General features: G+C 49.0%; 11 protein-coding genes across 11 annotated transcripts; 6 read left to right on the forward strand and 5 right to left on the reverse strand.

Moving 5' to 3' along the window:
* Positions 1-126: 126 nt before the first annotated feature.
* On the forward strand, positions 127-1404 carry N7518_008621 (zinc-dependent alcohol dehydrogenase family protein; the record flags this gene model as incomplete). The annotated part of the gene is made up of 4 exons (XM_057189548.1): positions 127-288; positions 393-782; positions 846-1292; positions 1360-1404. The coding sequence occupies 4 exons, from the start codon at positions 127-129 to the stop codon at positions 1402-1404; spliced, it is 1044 nt and encodes a 347-aa protein (XP_057041251.1).
* A 632-nt stretch (positions 1405-2036) lies between these two features.
* N7518_008622 (putative raffinose synthase protein Sip1) lies at positions 2037-7327 on the forward strand (the record flags this gene model as incomplete). Its single annotated transcript, XM_057189549.1, has 6 exons — positions 2037-2228; positions 2321-4957; positions 5299-5603; positions 5693-5846; positions 5898-6184; positions 6244-7327. The coding sequence occupies 6 exons, from the start codon at positions 2037-2039 to the stop codon at positions 7325-7327; spliced, it is 4659 nt and encodes a 1552-aa protein (XP_057041252.1).
* A 300-nt stretch (positions 7328-7627) lies between these two features.
* N7518_008623 (mismatch repair ATPase MSH6) lies at positions 7628-11525 on the forward strand (the record flags this gene model as incomplete). The annotated part of the gene is made up of 5 exons (XM_057189550.1): positions 7628-7960; positions 8026-8073; positions 8129-8306; positions 8362-10772; positions 10827-11525. The coding sequence occupies 5 exons, from the start codon at positions 7628-7630 to the stop codon at positions 11523-11525; spliced, it is 3669 nt and encodes a 1222-aa protein (XP_057041253.1).
* Positions 11526-12020: 495 nt separating this feature from the next.
* On the reverse strand, positions 12021-12555 carry N7518_008624 (uncharacterized protein; the record flags this gene model as incomplete). The annotated part of the gene is made up of 2 exons (XM_057189551.1): positions 12021-12371; positions 12433-12555. The coding sequence occupies 2 exons, from the start codon at positions 12553-12555 to the stop codon at positions 12021-12023; spliced, it is 474 nt and encodes a 157-aa protein (XP_057041254.1).
* Positions 12556-12893: 338 nt separating this feature from the next.
* On the reverse strand, positions 12894-13270 carry N7518_008625 (uncharacterized protein; the record flags this gene model as incomplete). The annotated part of the gene is made up of 2 exons (XM_057189552.1): positions 12894-13071; positions 13158-13270. 2 exons carry the CDS (start codon positions 13268-13270, stop codon positions 12894-12896), a joined length of 291 nt encoding a protein of 96 aa, XP_057041255.1.
* A 722-nt stretch (positions 13271-13992) lies between these two features.
* N7518_008626 (putative histone h1.3.) lies at positions 13993-14800 on the reverse strand (the record flags this gene model as incomplete). The annotated part of the gene is made up of 2 exons (XM_057189553.1): positions 13993-14646; positions 14699-14800. The coding sequence occupies 2 exons, from the start codon at positions 14798-14800 to the stop codon at positions 13993-13995; spliced, it is 756 nt and encodes a 251-aa protein (XP_057041256.1).
* Positions 14801-15453: 653 nt separating this feature from the next.
* On the reverse strand, positions 15454-16363 carry N7518_008627 (uncharacterized protein; the record flags this gene model as incomplete). Its single annotated transcript, XM_057189554.1, has 3 exons — positions 15454-15869; positions 15924-16064; positions 16126-16363. 3 exons carry the CDS (start codon positions 16361-16363, stop codon positions 15454-15456), a joined length of 795 nt encoding a protein of 264 aa, XP_057041257.1.
* A 264-nt stretch (positions 16364-16627) lies between these two features.
* N7518_008628 (glutaminyl-peptide cyclotransferase family protein) lies at positions 16628-17827 on the forward strand (the record flags this gene model as incomplete). The annotated part of the gene is made up of 1 exon (XM_057189555.1): positions 16628-17827. One exon carries the CDS (start codon positions 16628-16630, stop codon positions 17825-17827), a length of 1200 nt encoding a protein of 399 aa, XP_057041258.1.
* A 314-nt stretch (positions 17828-18141) lies between these two features.
* On the reverse strand, positions 18142-19190 carry N7518_008629 (YeeE/YedE family protein; the record flags this gene model as incomplete). Its single annotated transcript, XM_057189556.1, has 2 exons — positions 18142-18846; positions 18903-19190. 2 exons carry the CDS (start codon positions 19188-19190, stop codon positions 18142-18144), a joined length of 993 nt encoding a protein of 330 aa, XP_057041259.1.
* Positions 19191-19922: 732 nt separating this feature from the next.
* Positions 19923-21431, forward strand: N7518_008630 (FAD-binding oxidoreductase; the record flags this gene model as incomplete). Its single annotated transcript, XM_057189557.1, has 2 exons — positions 19923-20181; positions 20245-21431. 2 exons carry the CDS (start codon positions 19923-19925, stop codon positions 21429-21431), a joined length of 1446 nt encoding a protein of 481 aa, XP_057041260.1.
* A 537-nt stretch (positions 21432-21968) lies between these two features.
* N7518_008631 (uncharacterized protein) lies at positions 21969-23444 on the forward strand (the record flags this gene model as incomplete). The annotated part of the gene is made up of 3 exons (XM_057189558.1): positions 21969-22418; positions 22562-22762; positions 22824-23444. The coding sequence occupies 3 exons, from the start codon at positions 21969-21971 to the stop codon at positions 23442-23444; spliced, it is 1272 nt and encodes a 423-aa protein (XP_057041261.1).
* Positions 23445-23624: the final 180 nt, after the last annotated feature.

The raw sequence follows: 23624 nt of genomic DNA on the forward strand, positions 1-23624 counted from the left end.
AAATCGGATGGATGCATCTGCCGATACGTCAAATACGTCAGAGGGCTTCAATATAAACCCCCAACCCCTATACTCATTTTGTCATACGTAGTACACTGTTTCAATGTATCGATACATTTTAGTAAAATGCCTTCATCCACTATGAAACAATGGATTGTTGAAGATGACAAACATGACTTCGACGGTCTTGTTTGCAAGGACGTTCCTGTTCCAAAACCCGGTGAAAATGAAGTCTTGGTGAAGCTCCAAGCTGCGTCGCTGAACTATCGCGACCTAACTATTCCAAAGGTATGGCCTTTGTACGAGAAAGCCAATATTTTTTATACCTTGATTGAATTGTTTTCGCAACACTATTACTTTGCCATAACCGGTCTCTAACTTCTCTCCCACAGGGCCTCTATCCATTTCCTCTCAATTTGCCTGTAGTGCCGGGATCTGATGGCGCCGGCGAAGTTATCGAAGTGGGATCCAAAGTCGTTGAATTCAAAAAGGGCGACCGAGTTGCGACTCTCTTCAATCAGGGCCATCAATACGGCGACATTGACATACACGCAGCGAATACTGGACTAGGTGGTGTGATCGACGGTACCCTGCGTGAATATGGCGTATTCAATGAACTGGGTCTTGTCAAGGCGCCAAAAAATCTCGATGTCCGCGAAGCTAGCACCCTACCGTGCGCAGCGCTCACCAGCTGGAATGCACTATATGGTCTGAAGCCTCTGAGGCCGGGCCAGACCGTTCTGGTTCAAGGAACTGGTGGTGTCAGCATGTTTAGCTTGCAGGTTAGTACCAAACTCATCTGCACTCCTTCATAGTAGACTTAGCTAATGCTGTTTGTTTTATAGTTCGCCAAAGTTGCTGGTGCGACAGTTATCGCGACAACCTCTTCTCCCCAGAAGGCCGAGAGGCTCAAGAAGCTTGGGGCTGATCATGTCATCAATTATAAGACTGAGCCTAACTGGGGCGATGCTGCTCGCAAGCTGACTCCCGACGGAGCTGGTGTGGACCAGATTGTCGAAGTGGGTGGCAGCGGAACGCTTTATGAGAGCTTCAAGTGTATTAAGTACGACGGTGTCATTAGTGTCATTGGGTTCCTTTCAGGCGTAGACCCGAAGAAGCAGCCGGTTGTTTTGGAGGCCTTGACTCACATCTGCACTGTGCGTGGTGTTTATGTTGGTAGCAAAGCTCTCATGAGGGATATGGTCCGAGCCATCGAGGCTAATGATATCCACCCTTTGATGGATGACAAGGTGTTCACCCTTGACCAGACACGGGAAGCCTATGATCATATGGTAAGTTGTTTTTCATTAGTAAGGAAAGAAGTAAGGAGGGATTGAATGCTAACAGATCGAAATTCAGTGGACCCAGAAGCACTTTGGAAAGTTGACTATCAAGATCAACTGAGAAGTGGAATGGAAAGAGGCTAGGGAGCAGCGTTAATGTAACATAAGTCTTACCGGCATCCGTTGTGACAAATTTCTAGTGTTGGAAAATACGAGAGAAAAGGAAAAGGAAGCTACTACTGAGGACTCAACAGCGGGTGGCCTAGTGGTAACATGCTTTGCATGTGTACTACGAGGGAAGTGCCTAAGACCTTCCACTACCTGGACTGTTCCGGTTCGACTCTTGTCGTTCTCTCATTTACCTTTTTTTTCATGTTCATTCATCCTGTTTATAAATCTCTCAAATAAACAATGAAATTTTTATTAGTGGAGAACATGCAATACTTAGAACTATCCTAGTGTCTTTGCAGTTTTCAAGAAGGCAGTCAACATAAAAACTGGTAGTAATTCGAAAATAGTATGTTGATGTCCGAGATGAGGTGAGGCTCATTCTGGTTGGACAGTGGTAGCTTCCCCGCCACTTCCGTCCCCTGCAGGAGTTAAAACCAACCACCTGCTTCTTTCCCTCTGTTACACTCAAGCATACAAGTTTTCTATAGTCTCTTGTGAGACATTTCGTAAACAATCCTTTTTTAAATGACTTATTTCCGCCTCCTGGGCGAGATACCTGATCCAACACCCTACCTTTCTTCAATGGAGGTCATTAATAGAGATACCTCAACCCTCCCAATCCAGGGCGCTAGCCAAAGTGCACGACAGCCACAGGCATCATTTGTTCATCCTGCCCAAATGGCCATGTTTGCGCGTGTCACATCCTATCCCCCGCTGGGACAAATCACTTGTCTCCAAACGGCGCAGAAGGAATCGCGATCTGAAGAAGATGCGGTGAGTCCCCCAAATATGGTCATATTTGATATTGCCAGACTTTCTATAATTATTGAGGGTAGAATGTAAAGAAATACTAACATTGTCAACAGCTACGTTTCACGGTTACTATCGAGTCCAGCAGCTCATTCTCCGAACAATCATGGGAAGCACAGATCTGGCATAACATCACTGGCCCCGAATGGGAACATCTGCCATTGCAAAGATGTAACACAGATCATGCAGATCTTTTGTCCAGAAACGATGAAGAGTACAACTACCATCGCTATGTATTCTCAGAAAAGATATCCCTACCAGCCGCAGGAGGTCATGCACAGTTCACAGTCCGGTTCCGAACTAGCCCAGACACAGAATGGCAGTGGGCTAATCAAAGACACCCCGTGGGCGACGGTGAAATTCTATATAGTGCACGCTACTCTGATCTCGACAACGCTGTGTCCACTGGTGTCGCTGCACGAGCTCCCAAAGAGCAATTAGAAAAGTACATCGATAATCTTCATAGTGACTTGCGGATTGAGTCTCGACCTAGTGAAGCTCCTGGATCGATCCTCTGGGCTCTGTCTGGAGATATAGATGCTGTTCGAAATGGATCTTCAACCATCAAACGACTTGCACTTGGGACCGCTTCGTCGGTGGTGAGGTATTTCTCACTAGTACGCGTGGGGAGTGCATGGCTGGGCCCTAGACATGGCAAAGATAACTTTCGACTTACTGAAGATGCGATATTTTGCTCTTTCCTGCGTGAAGATGGTGTGAATCTTGTTCTACTGGCCGTTTCTGGAGTCAACGATGTTTTGACCGTGTTTCAGTCAGGTGGGAACGGTGAAGTTGTGATCTCCGCAAAAAGTGACGATTTAGAAGCATCTGAATTCCATGTGCTTATTAGCGCAGCGGAAAACTTTGAAGTTGCCATGTCTGCGGTGGTTTATGAGGCACGGAAAGTCGTCAGGCCATTTGCTGATGCGAGTCATCTGGATTTGGACGATTCAGTCCCACTATCTCCCCCTGGTGATGATATGGTCATTGTCGAGAAAGACCCGAGTGCACAGTGGCTTTCCGAGTGGTTCGACGGTCTCACATATTGTACCTGGAATGGGCTTGGACAGGACCTCACAGAAGAGAAGATCTTGCATGCCTTAGACTCGTTGAAGGCGAATGGGATCAACATCGTCAACCTTATTATCGATGATGGCTGGCAGACAACCGACAATGAAGGGCAGTCTCAGTTCAAGCAAGGCTGGAAGCAGTTCGAAGCACATTCGAAAGGATTTCCGGAAGGATTGAAGCATACTGTGGGAGCTATTCGTCGATCACATCCCAATATCGACCATATCGCGGTCTGGCATGCCTTGCTGGGTTATTGGGGAGGTATCTCACCAGATGGGGATCTAGCCCAAAAATTCAAAACAAAGCAAGTGAAGATCAAAGACCCAGCTGCCAATGGGTCACTCACGGAGAGCCCTCTAGATGGCACAATCGTTGCCATTGATCCCGATGATATCAACCGATTCTACGATGAGTTCTATGACTACCTTACGTCTGTTGGTATAGACTCGGTCAAGACAGATGCACAATTCTTCCTTGACCTCCTTGATGACCCAGCGGACCGCCGAAGATTCTTGACTTCTTATCAAGATGCATGGTCTATCGCATCACTTAAGCACTTGAGCACTCGGTCAATCTCATGCGGGTCAATGACCCCTCAAATAATCTTCCATTCACAAATGCCCACCAACAAACCCACTCTTCTATTGCGAAACTCCGACGACTTCTTTCCAGATGTTGTTGCCTCTCACCCATGGCATGTGTTTTGTAATGCTCATAATGCACTACTCACCCGATATTTGAACGTATTGCCGGATTGGGATATGTTCCAAACAAGTCACCTATACGCGTCATTCCACGCTGCAGCTCGATGTGTATCCGGAGGGCCAATTTATATCACCGATGAGCCGGGTAAACATGACCTGGCCCTACTCAATCAGATAACTGCACCTACTGTCAAAGGAATCACGGTGATCTTGCGTCCTAGTGTCATTGGACGCACGATAGACATATACAACGACTACGACGAAGGACGTGTTCTGCGCGTTGGAAGCTATACCGGCTGGGCCAAGACTGGAAGTGGAATTTTAGGCGTTTTCAATATTCAATCTGCCGAGGCCTCGATCATAGTCCCATTGATGGATTTCCCAGGAATTCACGAGGACTCCGAAGGCCAGTATATTGTGCGTGCACACAGCAGCGGTAGGATATCGCATCGCATGCGGCCGTTGAGCCGGGAATCCCTGGTATCAGTTGTTCTGGGGTCAAAGGGCTGGGAGATCCTCACTGCTTACCCGACTCAGTCGTTCATGCTGACGGGCAGCCATGACGGCAACTCTTCTGGTGACCGTCTGACACACGTGGCTGTGCTCGGTCTTTTGGGAAAGATGACTGGTGTAGCGGCTATAGTGACTTCAGATATATCTGTTGTTGAGAACGGTCGTTTACGAGTTGACATCAGCTTAAAAGCGCTGGGCACTCTGGGGATCTATTTCTCGGATCTTCAAGACAGGAGCATTGCACGAAATTTCATGGTCATGATTTTGGGACGACCAGTTCCACAGAATACGATATGGAAACAAGGTGGAGAGAATGCTAATGTCCTGGCAATCGATATATTGGCGGCATGGAAATCGATGAAATTGGACAGTGGATGGAGTAACGAGGCATTCGTGCAGGTTTTTGTGAGTCGAGGTAGCACTTGAAGCCAGTCGTCTTTAAAGACTTTACCATTTTGTTTGCTCGATAGAGAGAGTATTATTCCAACATGGCATCTTTCTCTACAATCACGGATCTGAATCCCAGTCCATGTACTTCTCTGGCCCTAAGCCCTAAATATAGCCCAAATTAGGAAATCAATCAACATATCAGAGATAAGGGCCGCATCATTAATGTTCCGCACGTATCGAAAGAATCTCGGACATCTGGAGCTGGCCCTGGAGGTGTTGATCGTGTGCAGACTCGAGTCCATTGTGAGCCGTTTCATTAATATCCTCATTCTCACACCGGTCCAATGCGACTACAGTCGGCATCGCTCGGCCAAGCGCCATACCGCAGCCTTCTCACACCCCGTCGGATCCCGTGCGGAGCGCGCAGTTTTGCCGCAACAACAGCGATTCTGCTGCGCGGTGACAGCAATCGGCCAGTATTGTCCACCTTGCAGTCCGGGACATGCTTTCAACAGCAGAGATGGATTACACAAAAGTATATTCAGCGTATGAAAGACGGGGAGCAGGAATGGGCCGGCTTCGCGGAAGAGATCAAAGCCGGGAAGAGGAAGAACTTCGCGCAACACTTGGAAGAGCGAGGACTGATCCATGATGTTGTCGGGTATGTGCACACTAGGATATAATGAAGTTGCTGGCATTGGCTGCCGGAAAGGTTTGAATGGCTCGCTAATCGTTTCCTTTCGATTACAGTGAACGGGACTTATTGCACAAGGTCTTCACGGAGAAGCGGGTTGGAATATATGTTGGAGTCGACCCGACTGCCCCCTCAATGCACGTTGGACACATGCTTCCTTTCATGGTTCTGGCCTGGGGATACGTCTGGGGATTACCTGTGACATTCCTAGTAAGTTGCCTACTTTACGCCAAATTGAATACGCCAACTAATACTCTATAGCTCGGCGGTGCTACTTCTAGAGTCGGCGACCCCAGCGGGCGCCTCAAGGGCCGAGATGCTGTCCATTCCTCAATCCGGAAAGCAAACATGGCTAGCATGCATATGCAGTTGAAGAAGTTGGGCTCGAGCATTGAGCACTACGGCAGGAGACACGGACACGAGAAAAACCCAATGTGGAAGCGGGCGTTGACAAACAACAACACTTGGTGGAACTCGATGCCCTTCCTTGAAGTGTTGCGAGACCTTGGCGCTTTCATGCGACTTGGTCCCATGCTCGGCAGAGATACGTGAGTTTTGGCAGGTCCGACAGCGCTGTTGACGCGGGTTTACTGAATTTTTCTACTAGTGTCAAGACGCGATTGAACCAAGGAGATGGCATGTCATTTGCTGAGTTTTCCTATCCTATTCTCCAGGCATGGGATTGGTGGACGCTGTTCCAAAGGGGCACTCAAATCCAAGTCGGAGGTGCCGACCAATATGGAAATATTCTGTTTGGTATGGAGGCTGTCAAGTCTATCAGCCGAAACACTGCCGACGAACAACTCCGCAACCCATTAGAATCAGAATTAGATCGCCCGATCGGTTTCACTACGCCGCTACTGACAACCCCGTCCGGCGAGAAGCTCGGCAAGTCTGCTGGAAACGCCGTTTGGCTCGATAAAGACCTGACTTCTACATTCGAACTTTACCAGTACTTTGTGCGCACGCCCGACGATGTTGTCGAGCAATACCTGAAGATGTTCACTTTCGTACCCTTGCCTGAAATCATTACCATCATGGAGGAGCAGAACAAGGACCCATCTAAGCGCGTTGCGCAGCACAAGCTCGCGCATGAGTTTGTCGAGCTTATCCATGGTAAGGTCGAAGCTGATGCCGTGGCTCTCCAACATCGCCAGCTATTCCGTCCCCGATCCTCAACCGCAGAGCCCACTCCTCTTCCCAAGTCATCCCCTCCTCAATCTGGTCATCCGCAATCCCCCACCGCTGGCTTCGAGACTCCTCAGTCCGGAAATCCATATGCCCCCCAAACAAATTGGGCCAACATGGGAGATTTCAAGGTCACCCTGCCCGAATCGCTGGTTTTCAACCAGCCGTTCAATAAAATACTATGGTCAGCCGGTCTTGTTTCATCCAAGAGCGAGGGCCACCGAGTCATCGTCAACAATGGCGCCAAAGTCGGCAGCCGTCCTGGTGATAGTGGCCCCATGTCAGACCAATTATCCTTCACACCTATCCGGCCGTGGGACGCAGAGAAAACAAAGGAGTTTGTCTTGAATGGCAACCTTCTAATGTTAAAGTTGGGCAAGTGGAAGCTCAAGGCTGTTCACATTGTGCCCGATGAAGAATATCGTGCGCAAGGTCTCACGGCTCCTGGATGGGAGACTGAAACTGAGCAGATTGAGCCGACTGAGCCGACCAAGTCGGACTAAGGCGAATCACCACTAAATCTGTAATTCTACAATATCCAATCTGTACAATAGTATAAATATTATCAAGCCATCTTCATTAAGACAAAGAAAACTTCCCAAGTGCTCATAACAGGTGGAGAAAAGACAAAGTCACGGGTGTCGATCAATGGATAGGTCGAGTCTCGAAGTGCTTCACGCGTCGACGCGATCCGCGCCTTATCTCCACCCGTCCCCAATTCCTTCACAACTCCCCTAATTACTATGTTGAGTTGAGAGTGTATTTTCATTTGATCTCAATTACTTTTATCTCATAAGAAAAGTATGGCCAAACCATCGGCCTCATCTCCGTCCGCTGCGTCGCCATCCCCCGCGCTCAAGCGCACAACTCCCAGCACCCAGAACATGCGAACCCAGAAGTCAATTCTTGGTTTCTTCCAAAAGTCCTCACCAGCGACCCCCTCGAATAGTCGAACGCGAGAACCAGCATCTTCCCCTGCGCAGAGAGCTTCCGAGAAGCGGAGTGAGAGCGCTGTCAAGCCCACACCGAAGGAACAAAAGCGAAGCTTCTCAAGCTTTGCGCAGGATCTGAGTCCCGTCCCAAGCAGCGATCTTCCAGTCCCAGAGGACGAACAGGAAAATGGTAGTCCTTTAAAGGTATATCAATCCGGATTCTGCTGCTTGTTTATTCCTTCAATCTGACCGAACTTCTCCCTTCCTAGACCACCAAAGAGGCACAACAGGAGTCCACTATGTCACCTTCGCGTCGGGTACGTGTGGCATCTGATTTCTCAATTGATATATCCTGTTAACCCATCTGTCTAGGGGAAAAAGCAGGTCAGCTACAAGGAGTCTGACTCTGAGGGCGAGGATGACGACGAGGTTATCTTCCGTCCTAAACGCAAGGACCGCGTCTCTGGCCGTGCGACCAAGAGAAGACGAACCGAGCCGGAAAGCGAAGATGAGTTCAACGAGGCAGGAGATGGAGGATACTCGGATGATGGTATGGTGTTCTTTTGCTGGTTGGGTTTGCTGATACACGACTGACTAGGTTATAGAATTGGACGATTTCATCGTTCCAGATGATTCCGATGAAGAGACGGTTACATCTTCAAACCAGAGGAAAAGACCATCCACACAATCGGCACGAAAGCCTACCTCTAAATCTTCCTCCGTCCCTGCTCCTCCTCCACCCGCTGATGACCTCGACCTTGATGTCCCAGAGGGAGAAGGTTCAGCTGGAACCGCAATGCGATGGGCGTTTGATCCGGAGAACACAGAACCTCGGAAAGAACGAGCTGCTGTAGCGTCTACCAAGACAGCATCTAGCGCGAAAAAGGAAAAGGCCCACATCAAGGAGCCTGAGCAGCGCTATTCATGGCTTGCTAATCTCAAGGACATCGACGGCAACCCTAAGGGCCACCCTGACTACGACCCTCGAACTGTCTATATCCCTCCGCTCGCATGGTCTAGATTTTCTCCTTTCGAGAAACAATACTGGGAGATCAAGCAGAAATTCTGGGATACTGTCGTTTTCTTCAAGAAGGGCAAGTTCTATGAACTCTATGAGAACGATGCCACCATTGGTCACCAACTTTTTGATCTCAAGCTCACGGACAGAGTGAACATGCGCATGGTTGGTGTTCCCGAGATGAGTTTAGATCACTGGGCGAACCAATTCGTGGCCAAGGGCTTCAAGATTGCCCGTGTGGACCAATCTGAATCCGCGCTGGGTAAAGAAATGCGAGAGAGAGAGGGTAAGAAGCCCACCAAAGAAGACAAGATCATCAAACGCGAGCTTGCCTGTGTTCTTACTGCGGGTACACTGGTCGAGGGTTCCATGCTTCAAGATGATATGTCCACGTACTGTGTTGCGATTAAGGAGGCCATTGTGAACGAGCATCCCGCGTTCGGTATCGCATTTGTCGATACTGCTACGGGTCAATTCTTCTTGTCTGAGTTTGTGGACGATGTTGACATGACCAAGTTCGAAACCTTTGTCGCGCAGACTCGCCCTCGGGAGTTGCTACTGGAGAAATCTTGCGTTTCACAAAAGGCCATGCGAATTCTGAAGAATAACACTGGACCCACCACTATTTGGAATTTCATGAAACCTGGCAAGGAGTTCTGGGAATCTGATATCACAATTCGGGAGCTTGAGGCAAGCGAGTATTTCGTCTCTGTGGACGACGATAATCTCACTGCCTGGCCCGAGACCCTGCGTCAAGCTCGCGAGAAGGAGTTACTGATGTCTGCATTCGGTGCTCTGGTTCAATATCTGCGAATGTTGAAGATTGAGCGAGACTTGATCACCATTGGCAATTTCACGTGGTACGATCCCATCAAGAAGGCTACAAGTCTTGTACTAGATGGCCAGACCCTGATCAACATGGAGATCTTCGCCAATTCCTTCGATGGCGGGTCTGAGGGCACTCTCTTCCAGTTGCTCAACCGATGCATAACGCCCTTCGGCAAACGCATGTTCAAGCAATGGGTATGCCACCCATTGATTGATTCAAAGAAAATCAACGCAAGATTGGATGCAGTTGATTCACTCAACTCCGATCCCAGTACCCGGGATCAGTTCTCCTCCCAGTTAACAAAGATGCCGGATCTCGAACGACTGATCTCTCGTATCCACGCTGGCAACTGCAAGGCTCAAGACTTTGTACGTGTTCTAGAAGGATTCGAACAAATCGATTACATCATGGGACTCCTTAAGGAAAGTGACACTGGCTCAGGCGAAAGTATCATTGGTCAATTGACAACCGCGATGCCCGATCTTGCCTCTCTGCTGGGATACTGGAAGACCGCATTCGATCGTCCGAAGGCAAAAGAGAATGGGATTCTTGTTCCGGAGTCTGGTGTCGAAGAAGACTTCGATAACTCCCAGGAGATCATTGAGCAACTCCACCGGGACCTCGACGCCATGCTGAAGCAAGCTCGCCGAGATTTGGGGTCCTCTGCCATATGCTACCGGGATAACGGCAAGGAAATTTACCAACTCGAAGTTCCAATCAAGGTGAAGAACATTCCCAAGAATTGGAGCCAGATGTCTGCGACCAAGCAGGTCAAGCGATACTACTTCCCCGAACTCCGAAGCCTCATTCGCAAATTGCAAGAGGCCCAAGAAACCCACAGTCAAATCGTCAAGGAGGTCGCTGGACGGTTCCATGCCCGGTTCGATGAGCATTACAGCACATGGCTGGCTGCTGTTAGAATTGTATCGCAGCTCGATTGCCTCATCAGTTTGGCTAAGGCGTCCGGAGCCATCGGTCATCCTAGTTGCCGACCAGTGTTTGTGGACGATGAACGAAGTGTTCTCGAGTTTGAAGAGCTCCGTCACCCTTGTCTTCTTTCCTCTGTTGAGGACTTTATTCCCAACGATATCCAGCTTGGCGGCAAACATGCTAGCATTGACTTGCTGACCGGTGCTAATGCTGCCGGAAAGTCTACTGTTCTCCGAATGGTGTGTCCACCTCAGTTCTCCCCTTTTTTTTAATGATGTTGCTAACAAGTATAGACCTGTGTTGCTGTCATTATGGCCCAGATCGGTTGCTACCTTCCCTGCCAGTCAGCCCGACTGACCCCAGTCGACCGAATCATGTCTCGACTTGGTGCGAACGACAACATCTTCGCTGCCCAGTCAACATTCTTTGTTGAGTTGTCCGAAACGAAGAAGATTCTCTCCGAGGCTACTCCGCGCTCACTCGTCATCCTTGACGAACTTGGCCGCGGAACTAGCTCTTATGACGGTGTTGCCGTGGCCCAGGCCGTACTTCATCACATCGCTACCCATATTGGAGCTCTGGGCTTCTTTGCCACCCACTACCACTCGCTTGCTGCCGAGTTCGAAAATCATCCCGAGATTGCACCCAAGCGTATGGCCATCCATGTCGACGATGTCGAGCGCCGTGTGGCTTTCCTGTACAAGCTTGAGAATGGTGTCGCAGAAGGCAGTTTCGGTATGCACTGCGCATCTATGTGTGGGATTCCAAGCAAAATTATTGAACGTGCGGAGACTGCTGCCAAGCAGTGGGAGCACACTAGCCGGCTCAAGGAGAGCCTGGAGCGCCGTAAGGGTGGTGGCTTCGTGGGTCTGGGCTGGTGGAGTGATGTGGCCTGGGCGCTGCGCGAGTCTGTCACAGAGGAAGACTCAAATGCAGGCGATGTCTCTGATCGCGGCTTGGATGTCTTGATGAAGGCAATTGAGGCGCTTTAGTGATTGAGGTACTTATCCGGTGATTCCTCGTTCTTTATTGCGTCCATCTTCATAATGTGGGTCTATGATATTTGTGTCTATCTTTCACTTTAACTGGCCGTTCGTGTCAAAATTTGTCAGTTTTTTATGTTGGTTCAGAGGGCGTCACTGGACCTGTTCGGTTATCTTGTTTCCTGTGAATGTGAATATGTATCCCATAGCAAAGTAAGTTTTTATTTCAAATCCATTATCTAGAATGTCACACCATGTCTACGCACATTGCCGGTAGCCATATCATATTATTGCGCAATGGGTTCACATTGCCAGGCAAACATATGCCACAGCCATTCTCATGGGACAGGACAAACTAGATGCATTCAAGACGCCTTCTGCTGTGTAATTTTGGTCAAATCAATTCACAGATCCTAGGCAAAGTTATGTGAGAACACCCTACTCAAGACCCCAATCAAGACCCTTGAGAGAGACTGCGTCTCAGACATAGGCACATTTCATGACTCAGTCAATAGGCTCGGGCTTGATTTTTATATCATCGGCTTCAACCTTGCTATTCTCTGATTCAGCTTCAGCCTTCACGGGACTGTCGGTGCTCATGCCCTCTCCGGATTCAGTCTCGGTCTTGATCTCAAGTTTGGGTTCGGGTTCGGGTTCGGGTGATTCAGTAACTTTGTCACCGCGCTTTTTGACTCTAGCTGGGGCTTTTTCCATCACATTGGAGTCATTCTCATTGCCTAGAGTGTCCAACTGATCCTCAAACATCTTCTCCAGCTTGCGTTTGGCGGATGGAAATCGACTCGCTGCCGACTTTCTCTTCATACTGGTCAACTTTCCGAGCTTGTCAGTGTCAAGCTAAATTATAGGCACAGTCAGTTTGAGTCATGACTGAAGGCGGTATCAAGAGCGTGCATACCTTTCCAGACATGCATAGGACACTGGCCATAACCAGCTTCATTTCACCGGCTGTGAGATTACCCCAGTCGCCGGACTTCTTTTTGGGGGATGGGGTGGTCGACATTTTCTCAGTGGGTAACATATGTATGGGCTCTTTGTCTGCTTGATGGGATATGGGTTTATTGTGCTCTGCAAAGGCACTGAAGATAGGTTGTTGTGAGATATTGATGGTACGGAAAACGATCTGTTGTGTAGTGAAGAGGATGAAGAAGCAACGTTTACTTGCACTTTATTTGTGGAAATCAGGAATTTGTGATATTAGACTCGAAGATCACAGCCTATATTATAAAGGACTTTTGTACCTATTTCAATTATGGATTTCGAATTATGTATAAGTCGGATTCATCTTGAACAACACATGTCAGCTCCCTGGAACCTCAAGACTAGCTGACTGTTGCAAAGTTGGCTATTCATTCCTTCCTAATTCTCGGTATCCTCGACATGTGCAGCCTCCCCAGCCTCATCAGGGTTATCCTCATCGATTCGTTCATGTTCCTCGGCTTTCTTCGTAGCCCCGGCTATCACTCTCTCCTCCCATTTCTCGAGGGTGCGCCGGCCCTTAGTGAAGACAGTTCTGGCGGAGGAAGGCGTAACCTTGCTAAGCGCCCCGAGCTTCTTTCAATTAATCTGTCATGAAGATTCTTAAGCTTAAGTACTCACGAAGTAACACACTTTCTCACATACCTTGGGCTTTTGCATGCACAGATATCCCAGTAGGAGATGTTCCATCTAGCTTGGGTGAGGCCTAGGGCTTTCACCAGGTTGGAGGTCTTCTCTTGCTTCTGGGTGAAAGACATGATGACTATGTGACGTGGGACAGTAATAGAAGTTGAAACGATTGTAAAGGCAAGTTTTGTGTAAAAAGCAAGTGATCATTGAAGATAAACTCTCAAGGTGACCTGAGAAGTCAGTATATAAATAGGGTCGCAAGACTGAGGGATCCCACCTCGGAAGAGACATTGCATTCATCAAAGTAATAAGATAAATTGAAGAGATGAGCTTCTCAAGTGACCTCTTCATCCAATTTGATATCGAGTTCCCGGACTGGAGATGGGAAATATAAAAATGGACATGTATAGATTGAACTGCTAGATACCATATCCTTCTAGCGAACTTTGATATACACCAATCTGGCATGATCTAAGTTACTCTAGAATCAATCAAGTTTTTATAAAGAACCGATAGCTGCTCCCTGAAAGAAGAGACATTTATGGGTTGGGCTCTGGGTCGCCGGTTGACTGCAGGCGCCACAAATAAAATCCCCGGTTATCAGCATGTATGAATATGGCATACGTATACGTAGCTGGAATAGCAAATGCAATATTCATTGTGTTTCATTTGAATGCTTTATCACTGCCTTGAGACTAAACCCCAATAGACACTTTTTTTTTTGTTTTTCTTTAAAGAGCATTCACGGTTCCCTCATCACATACTCCTCCGAACCACCTCCTAGCAATCTGGTAGAAAAAACGCTTCGCAAATCTGATACCTTGTGCTTTCGGAGTTGCTGAACATAGAATTAATTCTGGTGCTGTTCATCCTCCTGCGCCTCCTCCTCGTAGGTATCATCTTCTTTGGCAAGTAGAGACTCAGGAAGGTGCTGGTTCACTGCCAGATCACGCGCGGCCTTGTCGTTGTTGTCGATCTTGTCGCTCGCCTCCTCATCTTGCTCGGTCTGAAGCATGGTTGCCTCAGTGGTGGCGGCAGATGCGGATGGCTCAGCGACAGGCTCAGCGGCAGGCTCAGTGACGGCGGCGTCGCGGAAAGTACCTCCAGTGACATCAGCGGCGGACTTGGCAGTGGTAGGACTAAGCTCGGGCTTGGCGGAAACCTGATCTGCACTCTCCTCGGTCTTGGTAGCGGCCTTGTCACCCTTGGAGGTCTTAGTCGCCTTGGTCGCCTTGGGGGTCTTCACAGTCTTTGAAGTCTTGGTCGCCTTGGGGGACAAAAGAACCTTTGGAGTACGAGGCGCCTTCGCGGTGGACTTTCCTCGCTTGGAGGGAGTCTCCTCGGGCAACAGGTCGGCCGTGGTACCGTTGGCATTGGCATCAGCATTGCTATTGCCGTACATCTTGTCTAGCTTGCGCTTGGCATTGCGAAAGAGCGTCTGAGCAGAAGACGCCTTGATGCCAGCGTTCAAAGCAAGCTTCTCGTAGTCGATCTTTGTGGTCCACTGTATTAGCAAGCACATTCCAATGAGGGAATTTAGGATTAATGGCATATACCTTGTCATTCTTCAGGCAGACATTGGCCAAGACCAGGAGCTTGGTCTCAGTGGCGGAAATACCGGCGAAGAGCTTCTCCTTCGGGGCAGCCGGGGAAGACATCTTTGTATGTAAGCTTGGTAGTCAAGGTCGAGCGTCGAGACGGATTTGAACTTGAAGTAACGGGTGTACAACGGAAGAAGGAAGTTGTATGGGCGAGTGGAGGTGGTGAGGAAGAGAAGGAGAAACCGCGTCGACGTGAATAGGGAAAACCAAGATTTGATAGATGTGAATCGAGCTTGAAAACGTTAAGTGAAACCGTTAACGCGGAGGTGGATGAAGAAAGAGAACTTCAGCCGAGTTGGAAATGACGGATATTTAACGTCCGGACGTTCAATCACGAGCTATTGTAAGAGGCAATATGTTTGCTTTGAGAACCTTTGGTTCAGAGTTGCTTAAGATGAGAGCTAGATGAGGGTTCAGGCATATCGACACTATATGAACAGACGGATTTTCCCCTAAAGAAGGGCAAATGACTTCTTTCGTTAACGCGTGACTGAGACTTCATATGGATAGTTACTATATGACAAAGATCCAAGACCTGAGGGTAAACGGATGTCGTGAAATAAGCCTGGCGTGTCCAATTGTCAATTGATAGCCAACCAAACGTCTTCGATTAGAGTGACTGAAACTTAGCTCCGTCGATCAACCAACTGAGAGAAATGGGCATCTGACCATTAATATCGCCAGCCATCAAGTGGCGGGTATATATTCGATCAACGAGGCTGCGACTTTGCTTTCTGAATTTTCTCGTAGATTCCATTCCACAATTCTGGGTAGAAAGCCGATGTTTGTCTCCCGGGTTTGCTGTGAGTTCCAGTATAGAACTGGGTCGGAGCTCTGCCCTGCCACCATCGTTGCGGCGACGGATTCAGATTCTGGAATGTGACGGGCCGCAAGGTCTCTTTAAATGGAACGAGATCTCCTATACGAACAGCTGTTTGCCGAGGAATGGTGTTGAATCGCATGCTGGTGAGATACAGCACGGCCGTCGGAGGCAGGTCTTTTGCATACTGGACGGCAGCTTCACGGGACTTCCTCGCAAAGGCCGGCAACGCCAGATGGATGAAATTTACATATGGCGCCGCAGTATAGGAGACAAATATCATCGGGAGGGCACCAGCGGCAATCACTGAGGTAAAATCAGCATAGACGCTCAGGCGATGTGGATGTTCAATTAGCTTACCCGCAGGTGTGCTATACCAGGGGTAATCGTCAGCCACGGAGCATGCTGGTGCAACGAGTAGACATGCTGCACCAAATAGGAGCACCGTGGTGATTCGTAGCGTCCCCAGAAAGATAGCTCTACCCGTTCCTCCGTAGTACACTAAGATACGTTCAGGTGGTCCTGTAACTATAGCTCAGCACACGCACGTCTAACAACTGACAGGGAGGGTTCACGGTACCTGTCCTGGTGGTTGTCTTTGGCGGTGTGAGCGTCCTTGTTACTGGAGAACGCGTAGCTGGGAGGGTTTCCTTCGACTTGGGTAATGGCGAAAGATGCTTCTGCGATGGCCGAGGGATCTGTGACTTGAACCGGACCCAGACGTTCCTCCGAAGACTGCGCTGGGCACACTCTGGTAGAGTTGTGCGTAATTGAGGGTGAAGTACAATTTGAAGTCGCATTGTGTCTATGTGTTGTAGTTGGCTTGGAATTTAGACATTGATCGATCTCCCAATAAATTGGGGCCGGCAAAAAGGTGACCGCCTTAGCTTCCGCTCCGTCTGGATTGCTAGATGAGCTGACCCCTGCCAGGTCTTTGACACATTCTCCTTTGATCTCATACCTTATGATATTGTAGATTATCTGGCTGGACTAGGCTTGAGATTTATCCGATCATTGCTTTGATGCAGGTCATGAGCAGTTAGCGCGAGCTTTCCTTCAACGCCATGTCTCCGGCTTATCGCATCCCGTCTGGCAATGTGTCACTCTGGCTAGGGCTCCTTGTCATGCTTCTAGCGTGTGTGGAAGCATACGAGAAAATATCGGATAAGACGCTGACCGAGCTCCTACGCCCCAACAACGACTTCGACATTCACAATGGCGCTCTGCTGTCACCTATACTAAGGACCCGCGTCCCTGGCACCCCCGGCTCCACCGCGGTGCTCAATCACTTCGCCGACTTTTTTCGAACCACATTGCCCAAATGGACTATTGAGATCCAGAACTCTACAGCTAAAACACCACTATCAAAGGGGAAGGAGGTACCTTTCCGAAACTTCATCGCTACTCGCGATCCTCCTTGGGCCTCGGTTGGTGACGTTGGCCGGCTCACTCTTGTCGCCCATTATGACAGCAAAATAGAACCGGAAGGCTTCATTGGGGGGATCGACAGTGCTGCACCATGTGCGATGATTATGCATGCCATTCGCAGCATTGAAGCCGCGCTGGAGAAGAAATGGTCCGCGTTGAAGGAGCAGGGACTATATAACTACCTCGAAGAGGAGCGGGGCCTCCAGGTTATATTCTTAGATGGCGAAGAAGCCTTTCAAGAATGGACTGCTACCGATTCTCTCTACGGAGCTCGTGCCTTGGCTACACATTGGGATGACCAAGTCTATCCCGCGATGTCGGAATTCAGGGGTCCTCTGTCGTCTATATCTCTTTTTGTCCTTTTGGATCTGCTGGGCTCGAAATCCCCGACAATTCAATCTTGGTATGAGACCACTCACTGGGCCTATCAAAGCTTGGGCGACCTTGAAAAGCGGTTCAAGACATTGAAGCAGTTCAAGTCTGTCTCGGCTGATCCGTGGTTCGTCGATACCGAGAAGGATGGGCACACGCTCTCACTTATGGGTGGCATCCAGGATGATCACATTCCTTTCCTCGCAAAGGGAGTTGAGATCCTCCATCTTATCGACTATGCCCCCTTCAAGGGATTCCCTCCTGTTTGGCATACAATCGACGATGACGGTGAGCATTTAGATTTGGATACCGTCGAGGACTGGAGCATGCTAGTTACTGGCTTCGTTGCTGAGTGGATGGAGTTGGAAGGGTACTTTGGCCATCCATCGGCCCCTAGTCCGCGCAGTGACGACGAATCGGCCAAGTTGGAAGCGCTTCGCATGGACAGAAAGACTGAGTTGTAAGCCATTCTTCCGTTTACTCACCCCTCTGTGTTTTCGGTTCCCTGTCTAGTCTTTTCCCTCTGTTATATACCCAATGCATTTATTCACAGATCAATGGCATCTATTCTCACTTGAACCGAATTTGTACATATCTTATGGTATCATTTCCTTTGCTAATCAGACCTCTGACGCAGCTCCTGAGATCTCCGGACTTCCATACTTTCTTTTCTTGCATCGTTATGCACCGATTTCGACTTTATTCCCCCGAGAACACGCCAAAGTTCGACAAAGCTAATGGATAATTAATTCTCTATAATCTCTATATCCCATTCCCTTTAAATGAGGTTGCCCAGCATGTATCCACCCATGGTGATCAATCCCCAAGTTGGTTGCAGGATTGTCCGCAAGATTGCGGGGCCTGGGCATACACCTTCCAGTCCCCAGGCTAGTCCAAACGTCGCAGCACCTATAACAAACCGCCAATCTATGTCACTCACCGTGGCCGTCGGGAGTCGCCATTTCTCAGCAAGGGTAGGCTTTGCAACAGGCTTTCCCTTTTCGACCGCTTGGCCTGGTTTCTCAGTCAGGAAAATGAACAGGGATGGTCCAATTCCAAATAGAATGACCAGTGCTAGCGACGGATCAAATCGGGATGGGTCAGTCAAGAAGGCAAAGAACCTGAGCACCTTGGCTGGGTCCGCCATTCCAGATATGAAAAGACCCAGACCAAATTCCAACCCTGTCACATAGGAATAGATGACCCTAGATTCCTCCGACCGGCGGACTTTCCGGGGGACAACGATGAAGTTTGTTATACCCGCCAGCAGCACTGCACCAGCCATGAAGCCTAACTCCGACTCAGATGGATACACTGGAGTATAGCACGGGGTCGTACCACAAGACGGGATGTTGGATCCGCCCTTGACAATGTTCGCCGTGAGCAATGCAGTTGTGAAAAATATGGCGGTTGCAATCAACGAGCGGGGCGAGAGACGCGAAAGGCCACACAGCATGTGTCCGGAGGTACAGCCTTGACCGTTCTGCTTCACTTAGTCAACTTGTTCCTGGTTTTGCAATTATGTCCGATACTCCTCACCTTTGTTCCCCACCCCAATAGGAAGCCCACTCCCAACGTTGCTGCAGCAGAAGCCCAGGAGTGTGGCGATGCGGGATAGTTCGGGATCAGTGATGGTGCCAGCAAGTACACCGGCACAATACTAGATACCAAACCCGCGATGATGGGCACATTGTCACGACTCGGGCTGAAGGCGCACCCGGATAAGAGAGAGGAGATGCCGAAGACGGCGCCGTTGTGTATGAGCAGGCCTGACGAGCCGTGGAATAGTAACAGTGCGCCCAGCGTGGTATGAATTGGGGTGAACATGATGTTGATGCTCTGCGGATTCGTCTTTGTTATCCAGATTTTTTTCCTGATGTCATTGCGGGAAGTGTAATCTGAGGTTTGACGGGGATTTTTATGATAGCTGCAGTATAGGAACGCCCAAGGAATGCAGGGGGGAAAGATCTATAACCGGGGATTTTCTCAAATTCAGTGTTTAAAAAAAAAAAAGCAAAGAAACAAAGGAGTCAAGATAAGCTTTCCATATTCTTCCATGTCAAAGGGATTTCCGGATCGGGGACCACCCACGTCGCCGTTATAGTTATAGTGGTCCCCGAGCATTTTCTTTCGGCATCTCTCGGTATTCACGTAGGCCATTATGAGCTCATTGGTTGACCATCCTATTCGAGCATTTACCCTCGACATCATCACCTCAAGCGCTTTCGTATACTAATTCGCCGTGTGATACCAGCCCCTACATACAGTAGCATGACAAGACGACTGGAGTAACAATCTCTAGACGAATGTCTTCAAAGAATCAGGAAACCTCCTGAGTATTATCAATGGATGTGACAATCGTGACATATGTAACAACTGTGACACCGAAAATGAGACGTCGGAGTGAGCAGCAGACCTCTCGTGAAGCAGTCGCAATCCAGCCCCTTCTGTATGTTCCACTGGTCATTATGGAGCTCCTTCCATATGTTGTTTTTTTTCTTCCAGATACATTCAACTTGACCATATTGGATCAACCCTCAATTTTCGTTCTCGTTCAGAATGGGGAACACATCCAGCGTCGTCGGCCGTGAGTGCTTCATGGCCGCTGTGGGAGGAAACCCCAATATGGCAACCTTTCGGGGAGATCTTCTATATGAATTCCGGGCCCTGCCATCCTATAACTTGGCCATTCCTGTTCACCCTGAGGTGATCACCTATCCGAAGAATACGACCCAGGTCGCTGAAATTGTGCGCTGTGCTGTTAAAGGAAACTATCAGGTGCAAGCTTACAGTGGAGGTCACAGCTATGGCAATTACGGTATGAAAGTACATTCTTGATCCAAATCTACCCTTGCTAAACCAACTGTACTATGTATGGTAGGTCTAGGAGGAGCTGATGGTCATGTCGTCGTCGACCTGAAAGACTTCCAGAAATTCTCAATGGACCCGGACACTCATATCGCCACGATTGGGGCAGGCACAAATTTGGGTGATCTCCAAGACCGCCTTTTGCATGCAGGTGGTAGAGCGATGTCACACGGATCTTGTCCACAGGTCGGCGTTGGTGGTCATTTCACCATTGGTGGCCTCGGTCTCATGTCACGACAATGGGGAACTGCGTTGGATCATGTTCTGGAGGCTGAGGTAGTCCTGGCCAATTCCAGCATTGTGACAGCGTCGGAAACGCAGAACCAGGACGTCTTCTGGGCTATCAAGGGTGCGGCCGCCAGCTTTGGCATCGTCACCGAGTTCAAAGTTCGCACTCAGGAAATTCCTAAGGGCGCTGTGCAATACACGTATACATTCAGCCAGGGAGATGTTCTTGACAAAGTCAAACTCTTCAAAGCTTGGCAATCCGTCGTGGCAAAGCCTAATATTACGCGGAATTATTCCACCGAGCTCACAATCTTCCAGGGCGGGATTGTGATCACGGGCAGCTTCTTCGGAACTAGAGAAGAGTTCCATGAATTTGAGCTGGAAAACAATCTTCCAATCCAAAACAAGGGCAATGTGGCATACATTACGAATTGGCTAGCCTTGGTAGCCCACGCGGCTGAGAATTATCTGGTCTCGATCGGCGGAGCGTTACTTACGTCGTTCTACTCCAAGTCAGTATCGTTCACAGTTGACGAACTATTCACCGAGCACGCCCTAGTCGCCTTGTTTACATATCTCGACACCGCACCGAAGGGCAGTCAAAACTGGTGGGTTATTTTCGACCTGGAAGGTGGCGCAACCAACGATGTTCCCATGAATGCCACGGCCTATGTTCACCGTGATGCTGTCATGTGGATGCAATCTTATGCTGTTGTCGGCTTTGAGCCTCCTGCCTTCATTGCCAGGCGGTTCCTCGATCGCTTGCATCAAGTCGTGATACAAAATCGACCACCCGGTCCTCTGCGTTCCTATCCGGGATATGTCGATCCCTACCTCGAGAATGGCCAGATGGCCTACTGGGGATCCAACCTTGGACGTCTTCAGAGTATCAAGACTCTCATTGATCCGAAGGATGTCTTCCATAACCCACAGAGCGTGGCTGTTAATCCCATTATCAATTCTCACAATTAGGGCTGCTTGGGGGAGAAATTGGGTTCCAGTTTCATATGTTTTATTGACGGGCACTGCGATAGCTCTAGTCTTGCCAGTATTGCTTTTTTTGTATTTTGCGGGCATGTAGTCTTAAATTGAAACGAATTTGGACATTTTTTATGAAAGGTTGGATATGATTCTAAAGATAAACAAGGTATCAATCGTAAATATATAATTGACAGGTGACTTATTCAATTGGCTAGAACTTTTCTTTCTCGGAATTCGCTCTTACCACCTGTAATCTCACGATATTAATATGTAGCTTTGTATTCATGGATAATGTTTTACCGTCTTCTTATGTACTGTCTCTGACGTCGTTGACCGAAGGCTTCCAAATTTGGAAGTCAAGCTTGTTACTAAGCCATTTGCGGCCGCAGGAGATCAACTCAAGTTTCCATCTATAAAAGTCATGCAGGTTGTAGTCGAATCAAACAATACCACTGCTTCGATGCATGTCACGGCTCTAACTCTCGCTTGATACCGGCTACGACGTCCCTCAGCTCCGGTGCTCTAATCATGAAACGTGCTTGCAGCCCAGAAACTAGCCCAGACCATGAGCTGAGACAAGAAGTCCCGCTAAATGACCAGCGCCCAATTCTCATGAGCCTTAATACGCCTGTCTCTCCGCCAAAAAAGAGATCATCCATCAAATGTGTCAAAGATGGAGATGGAAGAGACTCCATCCCGCTGAACGCATCACAACTAAACACTTCACCCAGCCTCGCTGCCATCGAAGCAGGCCAGGTTGAAGTGACCGACCATCTGAGCACGATTTCCGCAAAGCTCAAAGAATGCGTTCGCCCACTTCCAAAACAGTCATTACCACGGCTGCCCATCAAAGAATGGATCGAGCTGTATAGACGAAACGAGCACCCAGAAGGACGCCATTTCGTCATTCATCAACATGACCATCCCATCGCAGGGCCGCATTACGATCTTCGCCTCCAGTTCTCAGAGACTAGCTCTGTGAGTTGGTCGGTTATGTATGGGATGCCTGGGGATCCGAATAGCCAGCGATTAAACCGGAATGCAACTGAAACTCGAATACATTGTCTATGGGTGGGTTCATGATCTGAGATGGTATAATAGCAATACTTACATCTTCACAGAATCATCTCATTGAAACGGCTTCCCACAAAACGGGGAGCCTGATTATCTGGGATACTGGAGAATATGAAATTCTACCTTATCAAATGGACCAATCTGGCCCGGAGACCGATGATTCTCGATCAGAGATCTCCGAAGACAGTCACGTTGCACCGGAAGAGCAGATCTCAGATAGTGCCAAGTTGCGAGAAGCTTTTCAGAATGTAGGTATATCCCTGTACCACGGAGACAATGAATAGACTTCTCTAACACTGAAACACCAAGCGCAAAATCCGACTCCGACTACATGGAACCCGTTTACCAAAGGACTACACTATTATTCTGCGGATGGATAAAACAACCGATTTCGCGAGGCCGATCCGCGAAGGCCCCAAACGGCGTCGTCGACACCCATCCAGGCCAACGCTACCACAAGCGCCGTCTACCTCGGACTCTGGATCGCCCTCGCCGCCACCTGGTCAGCAAGAATCAAGTGGGCATCCAACACCGCAACGATCTCAACCCGAGTCTCAGACCGGCCCGGCTAGGCATGCACGTCCAGACGATACCCACACCGCCAACATTGAAATCCAAAGAAACAACGCCTACCCAGGGTCCAACAACACGATCGGCTCGATCCACCAACGGCGGTGGTACCTCAGTTTAGACCGGGAATCTTCTGGATTTGAGCCGATCATAAGAAATTCAAGTGAGGGGTTGAAGGAAAGAGGCAGGAAAAGAACGTGGATCCCTAAACCCGTCGGACAAGGCTTCGAGCCGTTTTACGTGCACGGACCGGAGGCTGAGCGGAGTATTATTACGGCGCGATTGGGGCGCGACGTCTTGGATGACGAGGCCGTGGAAGAGTTTGTGCCGAGACGCGGGTGGAGGCCGGTCCTGCATTAGACGGAGATGGGTACAAGCTATACAAGTGGGGACGTACGAATTTCCCTTGGATTGGAAGAGGTGAAAGTGAGCAATTGCTCTAACTGCTTAGTGCTTACTCCGTAGAGAGTACAGGATATACTATTCGGCACATGCCGCGCAATACCTCCAATCTCGGAGCCCGGGATTTCTACAGGGGAT

Source organism: Penicillium psychrosexuale (genome assembly GCF_028828465.1).
Source record: "Penicillium psychrosexuale strain IBT 29551 chromosome Unknown utg000004l, whole genome shotgun sequence".
NCBI classification, from domain to species: Eukaryota; Fungi; Ascomycota; class Eurotiomycetes; order Eurotiales; family Aspergillaceae; genus Penicillium; species Penicillium psychrosexuale.